The sequence below is a fragment of the Cuculus canorus genome, chromosome 2 (assembly GCF_017976375.1).
Source record: "Cuculus canorus isolate bCucCan1 chromosome 2, bCucCan1.pri, whole genome shotgun sequence".
Taxonomy (NCBI): Eukaryota; Metazoa; Chordata; class Aves; order Cuculiformes; family Cuculidae; genus Cuculus; species Cuculus canorus.
In genome coordinates, this window is record NC_071402.1 from 145,493,932 (window position 1) to 145,518,106 (window position 24,175).

At 39.4% G+C, this 24,175-nt stretch overlaps 1 protein-coding gene across 3 annotated transcripts in view; it reads right to left on the minus strand.

Moving 5' to 3' along the window:
• The window catches only part of NRP1 (neuropilin 1), a 114,679-nt gene that overhangs the window by 29,957 nt on the left and 60,547 nt on the right, over positions 1–24,175 (minus strand). For all 3 annotated transcript variants that reach the window (XM_054060851.1, XM_054060852.1, XM_054060850.1), the window contains exons 7-9: positions 22,307–22,473; positions 3,729–3,884; positions 764–908 (exon numbers count right to left, since the gene is read on the minus strand). In XM_054060851.1, the coding sequence (XP_053916826.1) occupies positions 764–908; positions 3,729–3,884; positions 22,307–22,473 (468 nt within the window). The remainder of the gene's footprint in view (positions 1–763; positions 909–3,728; positions 3,885–22,306; positions 22,474–24,175) is intronic.

Below are 24,175 nucleotides of genomic sequence, written 5' to 3' on the forward strand. Positions count from 1 at the left end.
AATCATTAACATTTTCTTTAATTTATAACTTGTGTTTTTACTTTATATATTACATACACTTCCATTTTGGGGGAGTTAGAGAAATTCTAAAACTAGAAAAAAAGGACTTATAAAAATATTCCTGCTTGTACCTGTTTTTTTTTTTCAAGATCGTATTTTGATGAAAATGAATGACTTTTGCTTTTACTTCAGGAACGACTTTGGACAGTTATTTTGGTAGCTGTGTGATATAAAGGAGTTTCATTCCAATACTAGAAGGAACTTGACAACATATGTCTAGTTGCTTGAATAGGCTTCAATCTAAGTGTTGGTACCTTGCAACGCTTTTAAACTTAGTTATATATGTTTGTTCCTTGAGAAACATGTTGGGAACTACATATGAAAACTAGGCATGAGGGAGAGGGACTGGATGGTTAAGGAGGAAAAATAAGATAGGGATTTGCAAAATACCTGTGTATCTCAGATATTTTGCATGGAGCTGTAAAATAATTTCAAGAACAGTAATTAAATCTCATGTTTTTCTCACTTCTTAAAGCCAAATATCTAAAAGATAATGCCAGAATAACACTCAGATAACACTGGGTGTTTGAGTTGGAGTTGTCATGTTTTATTTTCTTCAGGTTTTGGTGTTTGGGTTTTTTTACATTTCTACACTAAAATCTCAGTGGAAATGGTGAAGATGCATTTCACTCATAAAAATAAAAGCCACACAGGCAAAATAAATTCCATTGGTTTTAAAATCCTCCCCGTGATCCTCACTTACCTGTGATCTTGCAGCCATAAACTTCAAATCTCAGTGATACTCCATTTTCCCAAGACACAGGTCTAATTCGCACAAACCGCGTTAGAACTGGTTTGGGAAAAGGTCTGTAAACAACCTCAGTGGGATTGCTATTCCCTTGAAACACCTTTGTGTGGAAAGAAAAAGAATATATTTGTTAGGCTTTCTCTTAAATGGTGTTTATAATGTGCATTACTGATAGTTACGATGCAAGGTCTAAACAGCGTTATTTTGGTGGAGGGTGAGACAAAAGACTTGTACGGACAACTATCTCATTAAACTCCTAACACAATTTTTGCAGACAAATAATTTTTCCTTGGGGAGAAAAATGACATAAAGTGTTCAATGATACTAAAAAATACTTGTCACCTGCAGAGTCCCGTAACACTGCAGAGCAGACCATGAGAGCTCAGTGCCATCCTGAGAACAAGAGCTCATCTGAGTGCAAAGAGAGTCTGTCCACCCTCTGCCTGGTTTTGAGGTGTTCCTAATGCCCAGATCTACTATATGCAGGAATGACATACACTGGTCCCTGCCACCCAAGGGATGCCATGTCCTCGAACAATCTTTCAATGCCCCATTAGGACAGTTTTATTCCTTGTACACTTGCAGAAGGATGCAAAAAGCTACAGAATGTCAGGAACAATTTAAAGGTTTAGATTTCAACTAGACCACATAAAACCCCTATACGGAGTTAGGATAAAACATATATTGTTTTGCCATCCTCGGGCTTAAGAGTCGTGCAAAGTTATTGTGCAAATTTTGCTTTGGTAACCTTCTGTTTTTAAACCCTTTTTTACAAGTACTCAGACTTTCTTTCTCTTTGCAGACTGAGATGGAAGTCTATTTAAAATCTATATAGCAGGCTCTAAGATTTTGTCTGCGTCCCCTGAGGCTAAGAGTCAAATCAGATGAACAATAAGACTTCCACAAGAAGAGACAGCATTGTGCTGTGCTTTCATGTTGAGGATCCTGCAGACTCGCTCCTTCCTAGTGGAGCCGAAACCTTGCAATGTTCTAATCCAAAGAAGGTGATTCAGTTTCCTGCTTCTTCCTCACGTACAGTGGACCAGTTTCCTGTTGTTTTCCATGAACACAAACCCTTCTCCTTTTATGGGAGATTCTCCCATTTCTTATACAAACTGTCTACTTTCCTGTTTGTTACTTGCAATAACCACACTGATTTGGAGCGAGGGCCAGCAGTGCACAGCTGTCAACTCAACAGGTTCAGTTATATCTCAAGCAATTTAATATTGGAGTTTCACATTTAGCAAGAGAATTTAAATGGAGCTACATTTCTTTCCAGCAACCTTTTTTGATCTGGGAGGACCTGCTGTAGTTTTCTCAAGGTCTGCATCTGACAGAGGCAATAAGCCTTTCCTCAAAAGTACACAACTCCTTATACGTGTTTAGGACAACACTTGTGTGAGGCTTCCTTGAAGAGATTTGTGGCTGTCTCCTTTTGTTGTTCATTCAGTAGTCAAGCGTCCTTAACTTTTCATTTGAATAAAAATATCAGATGGAGACTGGCATGTATTTTTTTTCTTGCCCCGATCAACAGCAAAATATTGCCATTTTAGAAACTTGAATTTTTTATATATCCTTTGAGCAAATAACACAGGTTTAGGAAGTGTTCTCACTAATTAAGGGCAGCACGTACAACAGAAACTCATGTAAAGCACACTCTCTTGGAGAGTTTACAAATTGAAGTTGGTAATGAAAATCAGGCATGGTCTGATTTTGAAAAAGGCATTTGTTCAGATTAGGAACCAGAGCCAGGAAACACTGTATCTCATACCAATCACAGCGTTGGCTCCTCTTGTGACTTTCGGCAAGACAGTTATTGTACCTTTACACATCATTACACAGTGCCCACACTGCGGTATTTGACTTTCTAACATCCTTGCCTGTAAACCCAGGATAATACCTGTCACAGAGAAGCTTTCAGGATTCATTTTTTGTTGTTTTGCAAAGTGCTTTGAAGAATAAAGACGTATGTGTTAAACACTATCATTTTGATTAGACAAATGTAGCAGACTTGGCAGAGCACTGATAGAGCAGTAACCAAATATTTAGAGCTAGATATGGTTACATTGATAAAGTTTAATGCTACACAGCTCTTCTGTGTTTTCACATAAGAGTCACAAAAAAGCTATTTTTGGAGGGAGGCAACCTTTCCAGTTGCATCAACCTCCGGCAGCCTCTGGAGATGCTGCTCCTGGGCATATCCTGAGTGAGGTGGGAAGGGAGGTGCAGCTTCACTGGGACTATTCATGTGAGACTTGGAGCAGAATTCATTTCTCAGTAATGAGCTTTATGCTCATGGTAGTGGATAATGATTTCTCTTATAAGTGTCTAAAGCTGTTTCATTGGGAGGTCACAGAGAGCAAATCCACTGATAAATGGAAAGGTGATAAAAATCTGTAAGGAAGGGAAGATGTGCCTAATTATCTGTCTGCATGACCCCCATCACTGAGATACTTGGAAGTCTAACAAATTGCTAATAGCCTACTAGCACTCCTGTAAGACAGCATGGCTGTTCACAGGAAGCTGAGGCGCCGACACACTGCATATCCAGAGCTTCACTGCGGATAAGGGTCCCACTATTTTCTAAAAGATTCCCCAAAAACATAGAAAATCTCTGGCAAGCTGGCAAATGGCAGCACACTCTAGGGAAAAGTCCCAAACTACTCAAATTATGATGGGTACAACAGGTAGGGCAGCACTTTGCACTCTTTTCAACTGCTCTAGGCTTTAGATAAACAATTTCTGTGGCCTATTACTACTAAGACAACAGTTATCTGATGGATTTGGGATATTTTTCATCCTGATCATGATGAATGAACCCATGATACTGTATTCCTTTTTTTTTGATGACTGATAGTAAGTAATCACAGTTCAACAGCCTATTTCTTTGCCAAAGAGAGGTAAAAGAGAAAAGACTTACAACAGGCTTGTTTCCCTCCTTCAGTGTAATCCAGTCTTCTCCATTGGAGCTGACATCTACACGGTATGTTTTCAGATAATATTCTTTCTTTGTTTCTTTTGAGATGGCTCCTTGTGTCCCAATTCCAGAGACAAAGCGGAGAAGGCCTAGATCTACCTGTAGCAAGGAATGAATTGGGATGTGAGGACAATGAGTTCAGAGCATAACAGTAATGCAGAAGTGACACCCTATCTCCCCTGTCATGTTTTACAGACACCACAAGGATTTTATATAAAGGGAATTGCAGCATATTGCTGATAACATAATCATAAGCTCCTCTTTTGTAAACAGTGTCATCACAGGAGATGGGAAAATTTGCCCAATTAGCCATGAGGGCTATTCACATGCCAGAGAACTATCTTTCTTCTATGGAGGAGTGACCAGAGACTCCATCAACATGTGCAGGAGCCACCAGACTGCAGATAAGTTACTAGAGAAGTTCCTCAAGGAGCAGTGTGGTGAACAATCTTAATACTTGCAGAGATGCTAATGAAATTCACTGAGGACACAAAGCTGCAAGGCATCATCAATACAGAGGAGTGTCATGCAGTGAGAACTGAATGACCTTGAAGACTGCAGTATTAGAAATGCAATGAAATTTAATAGTAAAATATCAAAGTCATGCATTTAGGGAATGAAAAGAATTCTGCTAAAACTCAGAGCTCATCACTTGCAAACTGAAGAGGAGATAAGAATCCTGTGGTGTATTTGTTAGTCACAAGATAATTAAGAATCACTGTGTGACTCTTTTTGGAAAAAGGCAAATGAGTTGCTTCTACTATTTGATGTGTTTGAAGACAACAGAAAGAAGCATTAACACAAATGCAATAATTCTGTTTCAGCTGTCAACCACAGTGAACTTTACTCCTTAGAAAATAATGTCACTTTGAACTTGCTGGAGAAATGAGTGGCTACAGTGTGCATGTGAATGTGTCTTAGAGGCCTCTCTTCCTCACTCATTCTCTGCCTTTCTCCTTCTCCCATGAAGTTACATTGTAACCAAACAGACAAATAATTTAGGTTAACCTTCCCCTGCTCCAGTTATTTATTTCTCATTCTGATCTGTTTCCTCAGCCAGTTCATCATGTGGCATCACAGATCTATAGCTGGGAGGATGATGTAGGGTGCAAGAGTGTGGCTACTCAAGTTGGTTCTGCCGGCAAAAGAAACCTTTGTCCTGGTGCACAAGTCTAGATGCCAATGGCTGAAACCAAGCACAAAACTTTCTTACAGCCAGGCTGGTGACCATAGCTTTGAAACACCTCTCATTTCCTTACAGCCTTTCTTACAGCTGTAAGAATAAGCCAATTAAAATCAAATTGATCGCTCTCCTTCTCTGCAGCTGAAACCTTCTCTTTGTTTCCTAATGCAAACCACTTAATTTCAATATAAAATGGCACTATTCACAAAATATTAATCAGAATAATTTATTCTCCTAAACTTCAACTGTCCGACTTCAGTGGGATAATAATAGGTTGAACCAACCCTTCTTAAGTGAATGTTCCATGAATGTCTCAGGCTTTTTCATTATTTCCAAAGTGCGCAGGAAGCAGAATATATGTCCCCTGTGTCTCAGTGGCATCCTTTTTCCTGGATGTATGTCATATATCCAAAGGCACTGGAGCAGTTAAATCAACATGCTCTGCATTCTCTCTCGAAAGGCTGAAGGAAGTGCTATTGAGGACAGACTGGCTGCTCTCTCAATGCCCATGTCATATACATGGCATTTTTAAGTCTTCCAAGGCAAGAATAGGAGCCTTGTATGTGACAAACAGAACTAGCTTTCAGGGTAAAGCCCCTGCCCCAGTTTTTAAGTCTGGAAAACTCTCTGTGCAATATTTTAGCCCTTGTCTTTTGGGGTGAAAATATCACAACATTTTGTTTTGTCATGATAAAAAACTTCAATCTTAAAAAAAATAAAAAAAAAAACCAGCACTGCCTTACAAAAACAATCAAGTGATTTAAACTAAGTAGAGAGTCTCAGATGTTAGATTGTTGCAATCTGAAAGTTAATGGGGGAATCTGGGCGTCATTGAGCTGAGCAATCTCAGCTTAACTTCAAATGCTCTCCAAACTGTACTCGGCTGATTGTAAAGTGTGCTGCACTGAGTTATGTCCAATACCACATTCACTTCCAGGCTGAAGTGCACTTGAAAATCTGGAAGTCTGAGGGAGTGCAGAGCTAAGTTATTTAAATGATCTGCTTCTCTTACAATTTGAAACAGCTCTTCAGTTTTGTAATGATTAAGGTCCCAAGCCTGTACTGTTCCAACTGATTTGAAATGATTCTAGTAGGGGCTTTTTAATATACAGTAAGTACTTCATTGTGAATAAAGTCAAGCAATGGCCTACCACAAGAGTTCTGGGTATCTGAAGCAAGTTAAAATTTAACATTATGGGAAGGTTTGATTAGTTGATGCCTGAGCTAACAATTACAGCTACCATTCACAGCCCATTCAGGTGACTCAGGCTTGTCCCATTAAAGAATTTCATGTGCCCAAATTTTGCTCAGTCCCAATAGGTGGTATTCAATATACCCCCTTAACTCTTTGGGCACTGAATATCCTACAGCATCTATCCCACTGCCTAGAAGTCCTACACACACAAAGGATTTAAACCTCACCTTCATGCCCAAAACCTGGCGAAAATCAAAAGGTAGGCAGAAATTCTCCTGCTGGATGTTAACTGTTCACTGGGACAGACTTTTCAAAGGCTTTAATTTATTGCCTATAGGTAGGGGAAGAGGCAACCTCATTAGCACTCCTGGCTCCAATAAGTGTGTAATAAACTACAGGAGGAGGGGGCATCTCTCATTGTTACACAGAACATCTCTTCAAATAGATGTGCTCTTGCCAGATGAGCAAATCTTATGTGCAGTCTTGAAAACTGGAATTATGTCAACAGCAGTCTTCTCCTGGAGCACCTGGAGGTTGATGTCTCGAGTGTTCAGCTGTATGCCACAGCTTTAAACCTCTTGCAAAAGCAAGCTGTAGCCCCTGACCTATCACATCCCAAGACGTATTTGCTCACAAACTGACAGAGGAAAAAAGATTGAACTTTCCGCATCAGTGTTTTTTGAGAAAGGAGCAGAGCAAACAAGAAAGGTGGGGCTAAGCAGCTGAGAAGCAGAAGGGTTGGGATTTTTAAGTACTGTCTCAGTGCAGCGTCCAGGAGAGAGGTAGAGCTTAAGGCATTTACCTCCCTTTGACAGTTCTCTGCAGTGGCCCCTGGAGGAACTGTTCCTCTCCAGGTGCAAACAAACAAAACTGCAACAGTGAGCACCCCTCTGTGGTGCCTAAATATGTTTGTAAATCAAACTCTAAATTTACTAGTCTTCTCCTCTAAGTGAGGTGACAGAAATAAATTATGTTGAAGACTACCTTGGAAACTGCATGATTCATCTTAAGAAGCTGTTAAGCTCACCTTCATTAATCACTTTGCAATGTATTTTGCTTTCTTTCCAATGTCATCTGAAAGTTTACCTTCTGTAGAATGTGAAATTGTGCCTAAAACACACATTCTAGATGTCACAGGGACCGCTCAGAGCTGACATTCAACCATATCAACTGCTATTGACAACTGGAACCTGATGGTACCAAAATGCAGCTGTGGTAAGACCCAGCTCTTCTGTACTACGCTATCCAGTGGAATCATTGCACAAAACAGCAGCTCTAGTACAGCTGTGTCACTAAACAGATAGGAGTTCTCATGCTTTTTGGAGGTTTATGCTTGTAGAGTCCAACTGTCTTTGTAATTTCCAGTCAGCCTGGTGTGTTCTCCACAGAGATCTCCAATTGTTGAGTTGACCAGAGGTAACCCATTTTTCTCAGATCTAGTCTCCTCCAGCTGAGACAGTAATACTAATCTTTAACAAATAGCTTTCTAGCTTTTTGGTTTGGCCTTTTTGTCCTTTTTTGTTTCAAGAACTTGTGTTTCATGTTAAAATGAACTGTGGAGAAAGGTGGTGATGAAATACAGCACTTTTGATGATGAACATCAAATGCATTTCCCCGCAATTATTTGACATTTAACTTTCTGCATATACGATAAACAAACATCTGGTATTTATTTGAGAGGACGCAAGCGATTTTTTAAGTTATTGCATGTTGTATGGCTGTGATCCGAGATAGGCAGCTGTCTCCAAGACTGAAATTGTGACATTTCATTTCCATGACCAGATTTTTAGCTTTGACTAACTGTAGTATGTTGCTAGTTCTTTTTTCAAATTTTGTTCACTTTCATTTAGATTAAAAAGTATACATCTTCTGGAAAATGCCTTAGGGCCTTATCTGAAACCACAGCCTTTGATAATTGCTGCTGGTGGTGCAATGTGGCCACCTTTATTGGTAAGCACAGGAGTGAGAGCAGACTTTTCTATAGCAATTGGTCTCTAACTTACAAGAAATGAGGAACATCTCAAGTGTGTCTTTTTTCTAGGAGAGAAAAGTTAAAGCAAAACCACGGCAGTTGTTACAACTTCTGAAACAGTTTTCTTTCCTGTGAAAGCATATTGCAGGACACTAGCTGTTTCTACATATGATTTACTTCCTCTCTATTAATTCTACAATACCTTTTAGCATCCAGGAAAAATATTTTTAATATTGTCTTACTACCTCAGAAAAACGTAGGTGAGTGACATATTTTTAAGATGCAGACATGCAAGGTGTGGCATACACATTTCATTAGAGACCAGTCAAGAGAAAGAAAAAGAATAAAACTTAGTTCTGTACAACATGCCTGTCATTTAGCAAATCTTAACAAACTGCTGCATAAGGAACAACATACAACATGCATGACTCGAAATGAATATTGCTACTTCCTGTCATATACAACCATGTCATAGTATGGACGACCTTATTTTCAGAATGACAATCCAGCTTGCTAAATAAAATATTGAGGGAGCTGTAGCAAGGGAGCAGTTATACTAGCTTTTAACACTCCTACTGTAGGTCTGTTTAGCAGCCTGAGAAAATAAAGTGCTGGAGTTTGATTAACAACAGGAAGCTTTTTGTTGTGGGCATCTCTTGTGGCTTGAAAAGCTGTATAATCCATCACTTGACACAACATACCAAAGTAAATATTTTTAGAGAACTGTGTCATTTCCCCAGACAGTATACAGTGCTCTGGGTCAGATTAACTGTTGTGACGCTTCACTGTGCTTCTGTTAAATATCTAATTAAGCAAGAGCTGAGCTTTTTTATTAGGTGTTGCTGTTGACTTGACCAATCATGCTCTCCTACGATGTACTACACACAACCATCACTTAATTCCTCTATTTATTGAGCTTTAAGTAAAGAAGAACATACTGTTAGGTAAAAATGGCACAGGCTCTAGCAGTAATTCTGTAAGCAGTTACATTAATTTGGTTGGAAAATTACTTCCAAAAGTCTTCATCTTTAAAATAAGTAGTCATTATAAGGACTCCTTGATTAATGACATGGTGTAAATATTCATCCTGTGTTTAATTGAGGATAGTTGAGGCTGTAAACTGTCTCAGACCTTTGTGCAAAATGCTCAGCAATTGTGACAGCTCCATAAAGAAAGTAAGGAGAAAATACTGCTGTTAGTAAGATCTCTCTTGAGCCACTGAAGTCTTCTCACTGACCTTGACAGCAACATCCTGAAAGCCCCAGAAGAGAAAGCAAATAATCACATGCTCGACTTCTAGTCTGTGCCTAACAACTGTCCTCAGTCAGTATGCTTTACTGAACTGATGCTTATGTGACTTGGCAAAAAATGTGGAAGCGTGGAAGAGAAGATGAGCAAACGTTCATGCCAAAGAAATGCAAATGCTTGGCAGCAAAAAGGAAATGAACTTTCTTTCATTCCTCACAATCTTCATCTTCTGCCCAAATTCTTTTCTGCAGCAGAAAAATATAAATGTAAAGACTCCCCCAACAGAAATCAAAGAATAAACTCAAAGGATGCTGTCACATTGAGATCTTGATGCTGGATCTGCAGTACTGAGTACAATAGTTTTTTAAAGGCAGATCACAGAATCATAGGATCAGAATCACTTGGTTGGAAAAGACCTTTGAGATCATTGAGTCCAACTGTACCTGTCCACTACTAAATCATACCCCTAAGCACTCCATCTACCCATCTTTTAAATATCTCCAGGGATGGTGACTCAACCACCCCCTGGGCATCCTGTGCCAGTGCTTGATAACCCTTTCAGTGAAGAAATTTTTCCTGATGTCCAATCCAAACCTCCTGTGGCACAGTTTGAGGAAATTCTCATCCTGTCACCCATCACTTGGGCAAAGAGACCAACAATCTCCATCCAGGTAATTGTAGGCAGTGATAAGGTCTCCCTTCAGCCTCCTTTTCTCCAGGCTAAACAACCCCAGCTCCCACAGCCACTCCTCATAAGAGTTGTTCTTTCACCAGCCTTGTTGCCCCTCCCTGGACACGCTTCAGGACCTCAATGTCTTTCTTGTAGTGAGGAAAAAAAAACCCTGAACACAGTATTTGAGGTGCAACCTCACCAATGCCAAGTACATGGGCACAATAACTTCCTTGGTCCTGCTGGCCACACTGTTTCTGATACAAGCCAAGACGCTATTGGCCTTCTTGGCCACCCGGGCACACTGCTGGTTCATGTTCAGTCGGGTGTCAATCAACACCCCCAGGTCCTTCTCTGCCAGGCAGCTTTTGAGCCACTCTTCCCCAAGCCTGTAGTGCTGCACAGGGTTGTTGTGTCCCAAGTGCTGGACTTGGCACTTGGCTTTGTTAAACCTCATACCGTCAGTGTGAGCCCATTGATCCAGCCTGCTCAGATCCCTTTGCAGAGCCTCCCTACCCTCAAGCAGATCAACTCTTCCTCCCAGTTTAGTGTCATTTGTGAACTTATGAAGGGTACATTCAATTCCCTCATCCAGATCATTGAGAAAGATATTGAACAGAACTGGCCTCAGCACTGAGCCCTGGGGAACACCACTTGTCACTGTTCTCCAACTGGATTTAACTCCATTTACCATGACTGTTTGGACCCGGCCACCCAGACAGTTTTTTACCCAGCCGAGAGTATACCTGTCCAGGCCAATGGCAGCCAGTTCAAGCAGAATACTGTATTATCTTAGTTTCTACATGAGAAAATCGAAGATAATGATGAAAAACTATGACTGTTGAACATAAGAGAACTTCAGTCATCATTATGGGGCTGGTTCAAGAGGAAAAGATGCAGAAAGTGTAAGAAAAATGAAATCTGGAAGCAAAAACGAAAAAAAGAAAAGACAAGAAAAAATGAAAGAAAAGGCCTCTCTGTCTCTGACAGAGAAAAGATAATACTTGTGTGGGCTGTATTGCATCTGGATTCATGGCACATTCTCCCACTCTTATGTTAATTTTTTTTTGCATAAATCAGAAGCAACTAATTAAAAAAGAAATATTTAATTCTGACATGTTCTTTGAACTGGTGTTCCATCTGGTTCTGTTTGAATAGTAAAATCTGCTGTAGTTGTAAAAATTGGCAAGCAGCACTCTGGTAAAGAGAAACAAAAGAGACTCAGTACAGCAGGTTAATACACTAGCATTTCAACTTGAGACATTTCCAGAATTCAGCAACCAAATCGCTCCAGTATGGAAACTATAAAGATCAAATGTGAAAGAGAAATGCTGTGAGTGGGTCGGGAGAAGCATTGCCACTGGTACACATTAGCTCTGTGTGATATTTTTAGTGTGAGTCTTTGAAGGAGTTTGGTTTAAAAGTGAGGGCAATGCAATGCTCCCCTGAAATGGGCTCATGTTATTGTATGAAATGCATCCAGTGCACATGCAGTGATAGGGAACAATCCTTCTGCTATTCATTTGTAAGCTCCACCTTATGCATTCATGCGGTGCTCTGATGTAACATGATCATTATCCAGAAGACTCAGAAAAATACCTTCTTCCTAATTTATTTTTTCACTTGAAAACTACTTAAAACCTGAACCCCAAGATACAATAAACTCAGATAACAAAGGGAGGAAAATATAATCGTACTAGGATTTCTATAGACTCCGGGATCTCAGTAATCAGCATCTTATACCATTCGAACCCTTTCTGTAGCAATGAAGAGAAAAACTGATTAAGTCCCAGTGCTTTAGAAAAAGATTGTTTTACATCGTGCAGGAGCATATCTTGCTGTGAAATATTACTTCTTTAAAATGAAAACCTTTGCTTTGGCACTACATTAACTTGCAAATGGATAACCTAAGACATGTACAATGACTTGGTCAAAAAAGGAGGAATGTGAATGGCCCCTTTCTCCAGCTAAGATACTTAGGAACCCTTGCTGAGCAATAAATGAGTCAGGAACGTAATACTTTTAATTAACGTTTTCTGAATACTTATTTGTAATTTACATTTAATTTTAAACCTGAGCTTAATCCGCTGATCTGGAATGAAGACAACTCTTTAGTGCAGTTTGAATGTAACCTTCCCCAGTTTGTGTTATAAACTATAGAAAAGGGAAACTCTACAGCAATACTTGCAGAACCACTCTTTTCTGAGAGAAGGACATAATTGTAGGACTTTTTTTCCCCCCTAAGTGTACTGAGCAACTAATGCACAAATGGGAAACAAGTAATCCAAAGCTTCTTGTTCAGACTGCTTCACATGTGAATAACTGGGCTTTGCGTGGAAAACACTGAATTTTGCCTATATTCTGCAGCAATTAGTTTGCTTGCTGCTATTCTGCTGGAATCTGAGCGTGCAGACAGTAGGGCTTGATTTACGATATATTTTGCTATTTTGCCTTGAACTACAATATTACACATGTGTAAACACAAAGAAATAATGTCTACTGCTTCTTGTTTCACAGCATATCTATGATAATTGGGTACGAAGCTGGTGAGGGGATGATGTACTTTGCAGGATTAAATCACTACTGTCTCAGAGAGCACACCTCAACAGTGTAGATGGATTTTACCATGCAATCACTGTGTTCAGAGACAGTTCTGCTGAAATCACTGGAATTTGGTACACCGAGATACTTTTGAAAGTTCAGACTTTGGTTTTTCTGTAAAAAATAGCAACAAAACAGGGAAAAAGTGCCAGTGTCTAAGATCTAATACTTTTTAAGCCTAATTTCACTGGCAATTGGAATAGGTATATAACCTGTGTCACATAGAAATATATGTATTTTCTTGCTATCAGCTTTCTCATCTTGGAGAATCGTCACAGTCTCTTTAAATCAGTCAGTCATCCACAGGAGTCTGCATTCATTTATTCTCTGTTAAATGGAACTGTCATTTTTGCTGCACCAAAATTCGATTTTCTATTTCATACACATTGTGTATGATGATTTTAATTTACTACTGGGTCACCAAGCAAGTCACTGCTTTTTTAAAATATGAGTTTCTTCTACCTTCTAGAAAAATGTCAGGCAGCTGCCGTCAGACGGTGTGGTGACGGTACTGCAAATGTACGGGGGAAAACAAGAGACAAAGACTATATACGCAAAGACCATTTTGCTTTTTCCTTGATATATCCCTCAAAGCTCTGAAGAAATGCACCCATATAGATGAAATACTTCTGAGGCTGTGATCTGGAAGACCTGCTGCCGAGAGCAAATGCTCTCAACCTGCACCAGAGAAGGAATGGGGACAGCAGAAGGGATGGTGCAGGCCAGTGACTACTGACACAACTTACCCTCTGGTGCTGAAGCAAACCAGAAAGACTGGCTGCCTCCCAGCTCTGTCCTTCTCTCAACAAAGCCTGCTCAAACTCCAGCCACGGGGATTTCATTTCCAGGGTTTTTTTAACCAAATGAATGGTGCCTGGTTTGTGTATCCCCACTCGGCCTCTCTAAAAGCTACACTATCTACAGCTATGTAAAGAGCAAAGGTATCGATTTTTAAGGACTGCGGCTTTTTAAAATAAACACAGGATGTGTTTTCTTAGTTAAGCATATCATGAAAGGGGGGAACACTCCTATGGACAGTTAATTCTTATGGCCTGATAAGAGCATTTTAAAATTATTCTGTGTTTTGTTAGCCCTTCAGCCCATAGCTTGGATTTAACAGAATTTGCAATATATTTGCCTGCTCTGACATTAAGGCTGAAAGCTGTCTTAGTCTATAGTACAACAATCTATAACCGAGATATGACCAGTTATAATATACCCTGGTTTTACACGTGACAGGACAAATCGATCTTTTCAGCAGCTTCAGAGGATCCACACCAGAAATTAATTTGGCCAGTGTTCAACATAGGAGGCTGCAATGAAGAGAGAGACCAGACTATACAGGTACAGCTGGGTGGTGGAACTTATGTATAAACAGTGCTTCTCTGATGAGAAACCAGTTGTTCCTGAAAACAGAGGAACCAAACTTCAGCTTAATGTATGGCCACCTGTGTTATCCCCTGCTAGTAGGCTTTGTTTATCAGACAGCTATGAAGTTTACTCTGATGCCTTTTGAAAGTTTTTTAAAACCTTGAATGAAAAGACTAGAGGAAAAGCAAAATGGAAGTACTTCCCTGTTGAAACATACCTTTTTGTTTCTTTTTTTCCACTTGTTTTTTCTTTCTTTTTTTTTTTTTTTTTGTGGGAAGAAGACAAATTGCTTTCTGAAGGGCAGGTATTTACCACTTGAAAGAAATCTCATTTATCCTTCCACTTTACCTATTTTGCTACTGCTGTGAAAATGTCACCTAAGGGGCAGAATAGAATTAAACTGGCACAGAAAAACAGGACGACGCAAGGACAAGGGAGGAAAATAACGGTTCAGCAATAGAAAATCTGGAGTGTGGATGCTGAGATGGGAAGGGCCCATAGAACTCATGAACTCTTCAGCTTCATACTATTGTGCAGGTGTGGAAAGAGTGAATAAAAACGCACAGTTGCCTGTGCAAAGTACTCAGCAGTACACCTATCATCTCCAACCAAGGGTCAGCCCTGTGAGAACAGAGACCTTTAGCTCAGTAACAACTCTTCTTATTAAAACGTGCCTCAGCTGTGCATTCCTACCCAAGGCTGTGGTTTTAGCCACTACCTTTAGTCACTTCTAGCTTTAAGCTCTGCACCACCCACAGTCTGACATCTGCCTACTCTTGTAGATAAATTTACTTCTGCTGGACTCTGAAAAACCTCCTTTTGAGATTTCTCCCTTCACATCTGCAGAAAGTACTGGTTGCAGTGGAGCAAATATGCTGCAGTGCCTGGTAGTTAGGTGGACAAGGCTGCCTCAGCCCCCATGGGGTCTGCAAACCGTCTGGGAGAAAGCTGCTCTACCAAGCAGAATGGCACAAACAACTGATTTTTTTGGCTTAATGACAATTTGAAAACCAGCAAACAATAATAAATGTTTTGAGTCAGGATAAGCATGTGAACTTGGTGAATGGAAAAAAAAAGAGAGAAGAATAATTTTGTACAGAGTTTTTTAAGTAACTTTAAGTTCTGTGAAAGAAAGTAAAAGATGCTGTGATTAAAAAAAATCGTGATATTTAGTTAAAACATATTTAAAGGTTTTAATTTCTTTCCCTCCTGAAACAAACTAGTGAAAGTGAGATAAATTTACAAATTTATTTCAGTAGATGCTGAATCTGTGCTTTTGCTGGACACATTTTTAATTTGCTATCTCAGCTCTAACGGGCCATCTGTCTGGCGGCCGCTGAGGGGATGTAGGGCTGGACTGGGAAGTGGATGCATAGGTAATTAAAGAGTTATATACAAACTACTCAGATCTCTGCATAATGGATCCCCTGAAAGAACTGAAACTATTATAATGATTAGGCTGGTAGAGGAGGCTCAGAGGGGCTCTGCTTCTGCTGCTCCTCCATATGTTGCACACGGGTTTGCTCAAAGCCACGCAGGACTCCCCTCTGCAATAGGGCTGATGTTGAAACATGTCAGAGGGAGGTAGAGAAGATTTTCTTATAAACTGCATTTTGCACCTGCACTTCTGCAGTAACAAGGCTCAGTTCTCTGTGCATCCCTTCAGCCTCCCCAGAGTGATAAATCTATGGCTGGGAACTTTCTGGTACTAAAATAGCTCTTAAAGAACTCTGAATAATCAAAAAAACCTTCATACTTTGTAGGGCCCTTTTATTTCTCCCTTTCCCTCTTGTCTAATTTCAGTACTTGCCTTTATGAAACTCTACCATTTATTCCCATGTCACAGTAAATAAAGGTATGAATGTATCCTGCTGGGTCAATTAACCCCAATTCTGCGCTCTGTCACAGTCTGTACTGGCTGTGATTTCCGAAAAGGAATATTCTTTTGTCATTCTTTGCCGATGTGCAAAGTATGTTAAGACCATAAGAAAACTGTAACACTTTTCCACACAAAGCTAACTCTGCTTTTTGTAATTTCTGAAGTGTGGCTATGAACTGTAAAATGACATGAACCAAATACATGACTTGTATTCTAAACTGGTAGGGAAGACAAAGGACTGGCGGGTTTTGTGCTTTTATGTCAGTGTTCCCCCCTAATGATGGGCAAGCTCTGCCACAAAGCCTCTGAAGTTCAGCTCTCAGGCAGTCCTTCAAAGGCTAGGAGACCTGGGAGGCTGAGGTTTTCCAGATTTCATGTTATTCTATGCAGTAATATGATGCACTTCACTGCAATATCAAACTCCAAAAGAAAGAAATTATAACAATAAAAATAAAAGGCATTGTCGACTTGCACTTCCTTGAACTTTCATGTGAAATATTTAGATAAGCTTGCTTGGTAAAATCAATCTAAACAGCTGCCTGTTGTAAGAATAAACCTGTTAATGAAACAAATGTGCCGTGCAACAGCATGTATAAATACTGACTATATTTTTAAGTGAATACCTGATAAGGAAATAAGCTATGACACAGATGAAAGGTCAGGACACCACATGATGAACTGCAATTATTTTCAGAAGTGCTACAGAAATAAATCTGTACTAATCTATATACGATTAGTACATGATAACATGATGCATACATTTGGGTTTCGCTTACAAACTAGCAAATAATGAGTTAGTGCAAATGTAAAGGAATGAAGACAAATGTGGAAAGAAAATTCCACCTCAGAGGTCCCTCTCATTCTGGTGAAGTCATGTATACATAGGAGTGTTTTAAATCAATGAAAGTATATTTTCCTTGAACGGGAGAGTTAGTCTTAAATAAACAACTGATATTTCAATCAGTGAAGGCAAGGAGGATCTCCCAGGTTGCTTTTTGAGGAGGCTTATTCTTACCTCGATCTGGCCTTTCTCCAGATGCCTAAATGCTGCAAGATGCAGAGGAAGAATTCCACAGCAGATCAGCTGAGATTCCTTGGGCTGACCAGCCTAGCGGTCTACAGAATTACTCTTCAAGAGACGTAGGTACCAAAGAGATGTGTGGGGGATGAGGTGGAGATGAGCAGGCAGAGGCCAGAGGGAGTGACCAGACCTGCTCCCAGTGCCACCCTCTCACTCTGTCTGTTTCCACGTGATACCAGATCCATGCCCTCCTGAAAAACCCAGCACTATAAATTTGAGCTGGATTAGCTGTTTATATCATATTAGCCAGGACACACAATAGGGAGTTCATCTTAGCATATGGCCTTATGTCAGCTGCAGAATGACAGATAATACCTGATTTGGAGTGTAATGTCTATTTGTGTTAACCTCCTGTTAACCTTTTTTGAACAAATTTGAACTGGCAGACTATGTTTATACCAGAGTAGTGCTTTTTGTTTTACATCTGCAAAGTTTTGATCTGATACTAGGATTCTTAAAGCCGGATTTATGGTTCTGTCGAACCCCAGCCGTAACATGAACTGAAGATCTTGTGTTATAAACAAACAGGCTTTGCTTTCTGGGCAAGCTGGAGATCTCACTCAGTGTTACACCATAACAGAAAAATTGTGCCACCCAGAAACTATCATCCGCCTCGGTGGGAGAGTAAAGATCTGTGTTATATGCATTAGAAGAAACATTTTGATAGAAAACATACAGATTCTGTAATAAAAGTACCCAGAAGGTGTTGCTCCTTGCGGGTTTGAAAACCCACACCATTATGAGGATTGATGACAGCACAGGTTCCCAGTGACCCTGGCAATAGGCAATCAGTCTCTCGTCAAAACCACACACGTGTGGGTCTCAAGTGTCTTTAGCTGACGACACCTATCGGGCCAGGCACTCCTGTGGCCCCCTCTGCTCCTGCACTGCCCTGGGGGCTGCGGACCAGCACCCATCACAGCAGCCCTGTGCCGCAATGGCTTGCCATGCATGGCAGCCCTGGGCTCTTGCTCAAAGGTTTCAAAAATCAAATGGAAAATATTCCCTAAATATAAAGATTTTGCATGCTACTTTTTAAGATAAGTGTAAAAGTAACTGCTGTTCTTAAATGCAAACATTAAATCTACTCTGTAAAAACACAATTACTGCTGCCATGGCAGAAATCAGTCCTCCCTTTTGAAGGAATGTCTTGAAAATGCAATCATAAAATCCCTGCACATTATGGATTTCATTAACATTGTACTCCCCTAGGATTCCCAATTGCACAATAACAGGAGTTCTTTAAATTTTAAATACCACAGAAAGAAACAGTTTCACTAAAACCAGATGTGAAACCCTCACACTGGCCTTCTTACTGGTTTTAAGTACTGAAACTGGCTGGTAATTGATACCTATTAACATGTTTGTTGTTCAGATTACATAAATGGAAACACTATACTATTTTTCCTGTGAAAGGATACGTTAATGAGGGACAATGACTTCGGTTGCAATGGCAGTTCCCTGCTCTTGATTAAATTAAAGGGCTGTTTTTATTTTTTATTTTAAATTATGCTATTTCACACTGAAGAGCAGTTGAGTGTGTGAAATGTAAGTGTAGTAAACATGTAGTCTGAGCTTAAGGTTGAAGAGCTAATAACATCCCACAGGACAATAGTCTCATGCTTTTTCTCAGCGGCCCTTGCCTCATGCATATCTTTATTCCACTCATATTAGAAAATCCACAGACTTTATTAATGTGTTTTTAAAGAAGAAATTCAATCTGGAGTGACTCTGTTTCTGATTATGAAGTCACTCCAAATCTCAAGTTAGTCAAGCAATTTTCAAAACTGTGTTTGAGGGTAAAAATAAAATAGAGAAAGTGCTGTGCAGACTTATGGTGTGACTGTGCTACTGATATTCTGAATTTAAGCTTTGACATTTATTTCAAAACAAATGAGGAAAGGAAAGAACAGGCAGCTTTCACTTAGCAGAGCCTGGTAAGCAGGCGGCATTCTGATGAACTCAGGAGTTAGTACCTTGTCAGCCACAAAGCAGCAATCTACTTTTTCCACCAAAGAATGGGTTCCACATAACAGATGGAATTCATGCAAATCCATTACCAACAACAAGCACATGGTATTTTCCTAATTCGTTTCAGTGAAAAGACGAAAAGACGTCAACACCTCAAAGGAGACAATCATATCGCGTGCCCTCTAGATGTCCTCTATAGATACCAATATCCCTTTGCTGATACTTAACTGAGGTTCTGTTTCTTTTGTCTTAGCAAAAACGTTAACCTTGAAGGGAGAGATAAAAGGAAGGGAAAGGAGAACTATAATATTTCTCCTCTACAAAAAATGATACACTAAGGGAATTAGTATTTGGAGCTGAATTTTCAAGCTGCTTTACCTATGTAGGATTGTACATATCTTATATACATGCCCTAGTTGCATATGCATATCAGCAGTTTGATGGCAGACATCACTACTTAACCAGCTGCAGTGTGTCTGCAGGTTGGATTGATGAATACTCATATACACAAAATCTTTGTCTTTCAGACAAGGCATACAAGCAGAAATTTTCACTTTAGAAGTTCTGAGTTCAGCATTGCTGTATCCTTCAGACTGTTTTTTGCTGCTGAATACTAGAGTTCTTGCACTGTGCAACAAACATCCATTTACACTGTACTGCACAAAAGCAAATACTTCACCTAGATGACTAGTTTACAATAGCATAGAGAACAAAACAGAACAACATGATCTCAGTTCTTCATATACAAATGCTTTCCTCCTTTTATCAAATATTATGATTTTTTTTCCAATGGTCAATTTCAGAGTATTTTATTACTTGCATGCCCTTGGTTGGTCGTCTATAAGCTCTTATGGAGATGAACATCTGTTCCTGGATATATTTGTACAGAGGAAACATGGAATTTCAATATTTTATCCAGATACAAACTCGCAACATGTGATTACTGCCAATGGCATCAAGCCTTTTTAGAAGATGGTGTTACATGTGTAAGGACCCTGTTATTGAGGTGTCTGATGGTTTGATGCACTTGGCAGCCATCTCCAGATTGCCAGTTGAGTTTAACAGGAAAGCATTTAGAACACATTTGGAAGTTTGAATTTTAAATGTTAGTATTGAATTAAACCATAATAAGTAAGTATAAGAATTAATATCCTACTGGATACATGTTTCCCTACATGGGGAACCAACGATGAGTTAAACTGCTGTACCTTGTGAAAAGCCAGGGGATGGCATACTCAATCTACAAACTAGCTTGCTGGCTTCTGATACATAGATCGAGTGGTAGAAACAACTAACAGTGCTTCTGCAACACATGTAAAACATTCCTATTCAGTGCAAAAAAGACTTTGTAGGCTCAGTCTTGCAAACAAGACCCAGCTCTGCAGTGAAGGCTGCTACATCCTAATTGCTCTGTTATGAAGTCTGCCTTGGGAGTGCTGGCCCCTCTGCAGAGGCCCTGGGCAGTGGAGGAGACGTCCTAAGGTGAGACTGCTCTGGAAAATGGTTCATGTTGCCTTTTTCAAGCCAGGGACTAGGTGAAGTAGGTGAGAGCAGTACAGCATACAAATAACCACCAACTTCTTGGCTGATGTGGTAGCTGGAGGCAGCGTAAAGCTGCTAGAAATTATGTTCGGTGGTTGTTTCAGCCCCTGAACACCCTGGTTTATGGCAGAATACAAAAGAAGTTGAGAAATTCATGGGCAGGAGGCCTAAGGTACCCTGAGCTATTTTAAGCATAAACTCTAGAGTACCTTGGATTCTGTTATGCATTTGTTATTAAAAAAGTTAATGGTTAAGAAAAGTCCTTTGAAACTTTTTCTCAGAAAGATCTAGTTCTAAGGGAAAGCATTAAGCTATGTATGGATGTATGTTGTCATCATAACTTGGTAAAGTTAATAAGCACACAGAACACATGAATGGGATTTGACCAGCTCTCTTGTTCTGATTACCCAGTCATAAATGCATAAATGAAAGAAAGAAAGAAAGTGGCAACCCTCCGAAGAGATGAAATACATGGAATGTGATTCCACTTCATTCCACCTTTTTTCCATGTGCATTCCACAGATTACAAGCGGTAATTAATAAAAAGCCTTGCACTTAGATAAGGCTGGGGTGATTTCAACACTTATTCCTAAGTAAGGAAAAAGGATCACCAGACTTTTTTTTTGCCACTCTGAAATCTGATTAGGTCCGTCATATATGAATGCCAAGTTGCCAAGGGCTCAGGATGTGTAAGGCCCCTAAGCAGAACACCTGAGAATCCCGTTGTGTGTGAAGGATCAGAACTGAAAGATTTCCCTCTCTTTCTTCCCTTTACTAACTACTCAATGTGTTTTTAAGCTTTCTTGCAGACTCTTAACCACACAGGAAACACAAATGTTAGTATTTGTGTGGACGGCTAATAAGGTATTGTTTTTATATGTCAGTTAGTGATTTCCTATAGAAAACAACAGAAGCAGGAGGAATGTTTCAAACACAGGAATAAGTTTTTAATAGTAGCAATATTCATCTTTCTCCTAGCTTTTACCAATAGAAATAGAATCTAGATCATAACTAAGAAGTGTAAGTCAACCTCCATTTGACACAAATCAGTATTTTTTTCACATAATGATATTAATACTTGCCTGCTATTATAGACTACTTGTACATAGTAATTTATATGAGTGATTCTAACTAGTTCGGGAACCATGCTCCATTAAGCTATGGACCTGACGAGAAGTAGCAAACAACAAGCATAAGAAGGCTAACTGAACTGGAGGAGTCTCTTTGTCAGGTCAAATGTTTGCAGAATTTCTCCTGTATTAACAGAGCAAAGCCAAGGCGGACAATATTGCTAATGAATATTGTGTTTAAGAATGTGGAAGGATAGCCACTAGACAGAGACCACTAAGCGCATTTTGTATCTAACATATTCTAGAAGGGGCACAGGTCTTTTGAGGTGAAATTTGAGTCCATGAAAACACCACGTCCTATTAATGCTTAACTGTAATCAGCTAGAGACATAGCACATGCTCAGTTTACTGGGACATTCCACTTTAAGTGCATGTTAAACTAATATTGACTTTTCCACTAAACCAAAATCTCTGTTATTTGTGCCCAGAAGACTGAAAAAACAATAGAGACGGGAAGCAGAAGAATTACTCTTCCTGACTTTTTCTTCTTTATATACCTTTGGGATTCAGTCTTTTTCGTGTGTCAAATAGGGAATGCGAGCTACTCACTTGCAATGATTCTTAGATTATGTAGAAGTATTATATGATTTTATTTTTTTCTCATTATTTTGCATTCTCCACATTCAATAAACTCCAGAGAGTATTATTAATAATATCTTAAAAGCGCTATCTTTTTACCTGTATCCATTCTCTGACAGAATCTTCCCCTGGGGTCCATCCATTCTCAGGGTAATTTAGCCGGGACCTTTCTGAAGACCAGATAGCGCTGTACTGGGAGGAGACACTGATTTGATCGGAGTGAATTTCGCCCGACTCCATACCTAGTGGTTCCATGCACTGAAAATCTGAAGAAAACCAAATTACCACCATTATTATGGTCAGATTTTTGATGTAGACTTTGAATAATGAGAACATTTTCCTCCTTTGAATATAAATATCTAAGGAATTTATTTTTATGTGACTTTGAATTCCTTAGCAATTTTAAGTGAGGCAGTACTGGGCTTGTAGTGTCATTCTTAATACTGTCATTTGAGTTGCCATGGCAATTCCTGCAATAATAATGCTACACAAATATTTTTAGCCCAGCTTTGTGGCCATTTTAATATAGGACAACAGAACTCTCTTCTCCAGGGTAGCGCAGGCACTCCTGTGGATATGTATATTTAACTCATAAATATGCACAAAACCAGGAAACACAAACTATATGACTGTATAAAATAATTTTATTTTAAAACTATTTACTCCAGTACAAGAAGTATAAAATGTTTAAAAAATACTATTAAAATTCCAGCCATTGTATTTTGATCTGGGACACTGGAAGGAAGCAGATCAACAAAATCTGAATCCAGACCAGAAGAATATTGACCTAAGGGAATTACCACTTCTAACATGCTGTATTTTAAATGAGTTGATCATCTCCATTCAATCCCTTTTTGTTGACACAAAAATTACATGGATAATCTAGAAACAATTGACACCTCCTTACTATAGTGAATTCAAAGGCTGATAGGGCATGGAGACTAAACTCTTCTCTCACTCTCAAAATAAAGGCTTCAACACCCACTGAACCAGGGGTGGACACTGGCTTTAGGCATTCTCACACCCAGATGCTCATGTACCCGTCAGAAGCTTACCAGCCCCACCACAAGGACAAGAGAAGATAACATGTGACTACACTTCCATTTAGGAACTTCATAATATATAAATATAATTTATTCCTTCATTAGCAGTTTAAGGTAAAATACTGTGTGTGAAGCAGAGGCCCTGGAAATTGGGTACACACACTTCTTTATGACACCTTTTCTGGTGGTGCCAATATCTCTAACAGAGGGGTGGGTGCTCAAATGATGGTTCAAAATCCATGAATTAGAAAAATGAGCTTTTAATAAACAAAGTTCTGATTCTTTGATGATAATTAAATTATTCTGAAAAAAAAAAAAGTTTAAATCTTTTATCTAGGATCCAAAAACTTCTATTCAGAAATGCCATCAGGCTACCTTGTAGAAGCTGTAGTTCGGGTGCTCCATAACTGAATTACCAAACTTGTTGCCAAACTGCATTTCCCATGGCACATCACCCTTTTTCCCATTTCTGTGCTGCTTCAGTGTCTTACGGACCTTGGATGAAGTACTAAAGATGAACTACATTTGGGTAAGACTCAAAGTAAATTAACTTCTGTTTGTAATCAGGACAGCCATAAACCACTGCAAAGAATGCAAGATAAGATAGGTGGGAGTCATTAAAATATCTAAAAAGTAGTTATCTATCTTGATAAGTCTAGTCATATGGACTTTCCTTGTAGTCTACTGAGAGGGATATCTCACATGTCTGAGATAAACTGTCCTCTGGAGGTGAACCTGTCTGTACTGACGACACAAACAGCAAAGGTGGTTGAAAGGAGAAGAAGCAGTCTGCCTAAGCCTGCATCCTAGAAAATATTTCTTCTTATCACCCAAAACAGTTGTCATACACACTAATTTCTCCTGTTTTGTTGTCATATTTTTAAGAGCTGAAGGCACCTCAGCACAGCAGACATTATTCATTCTG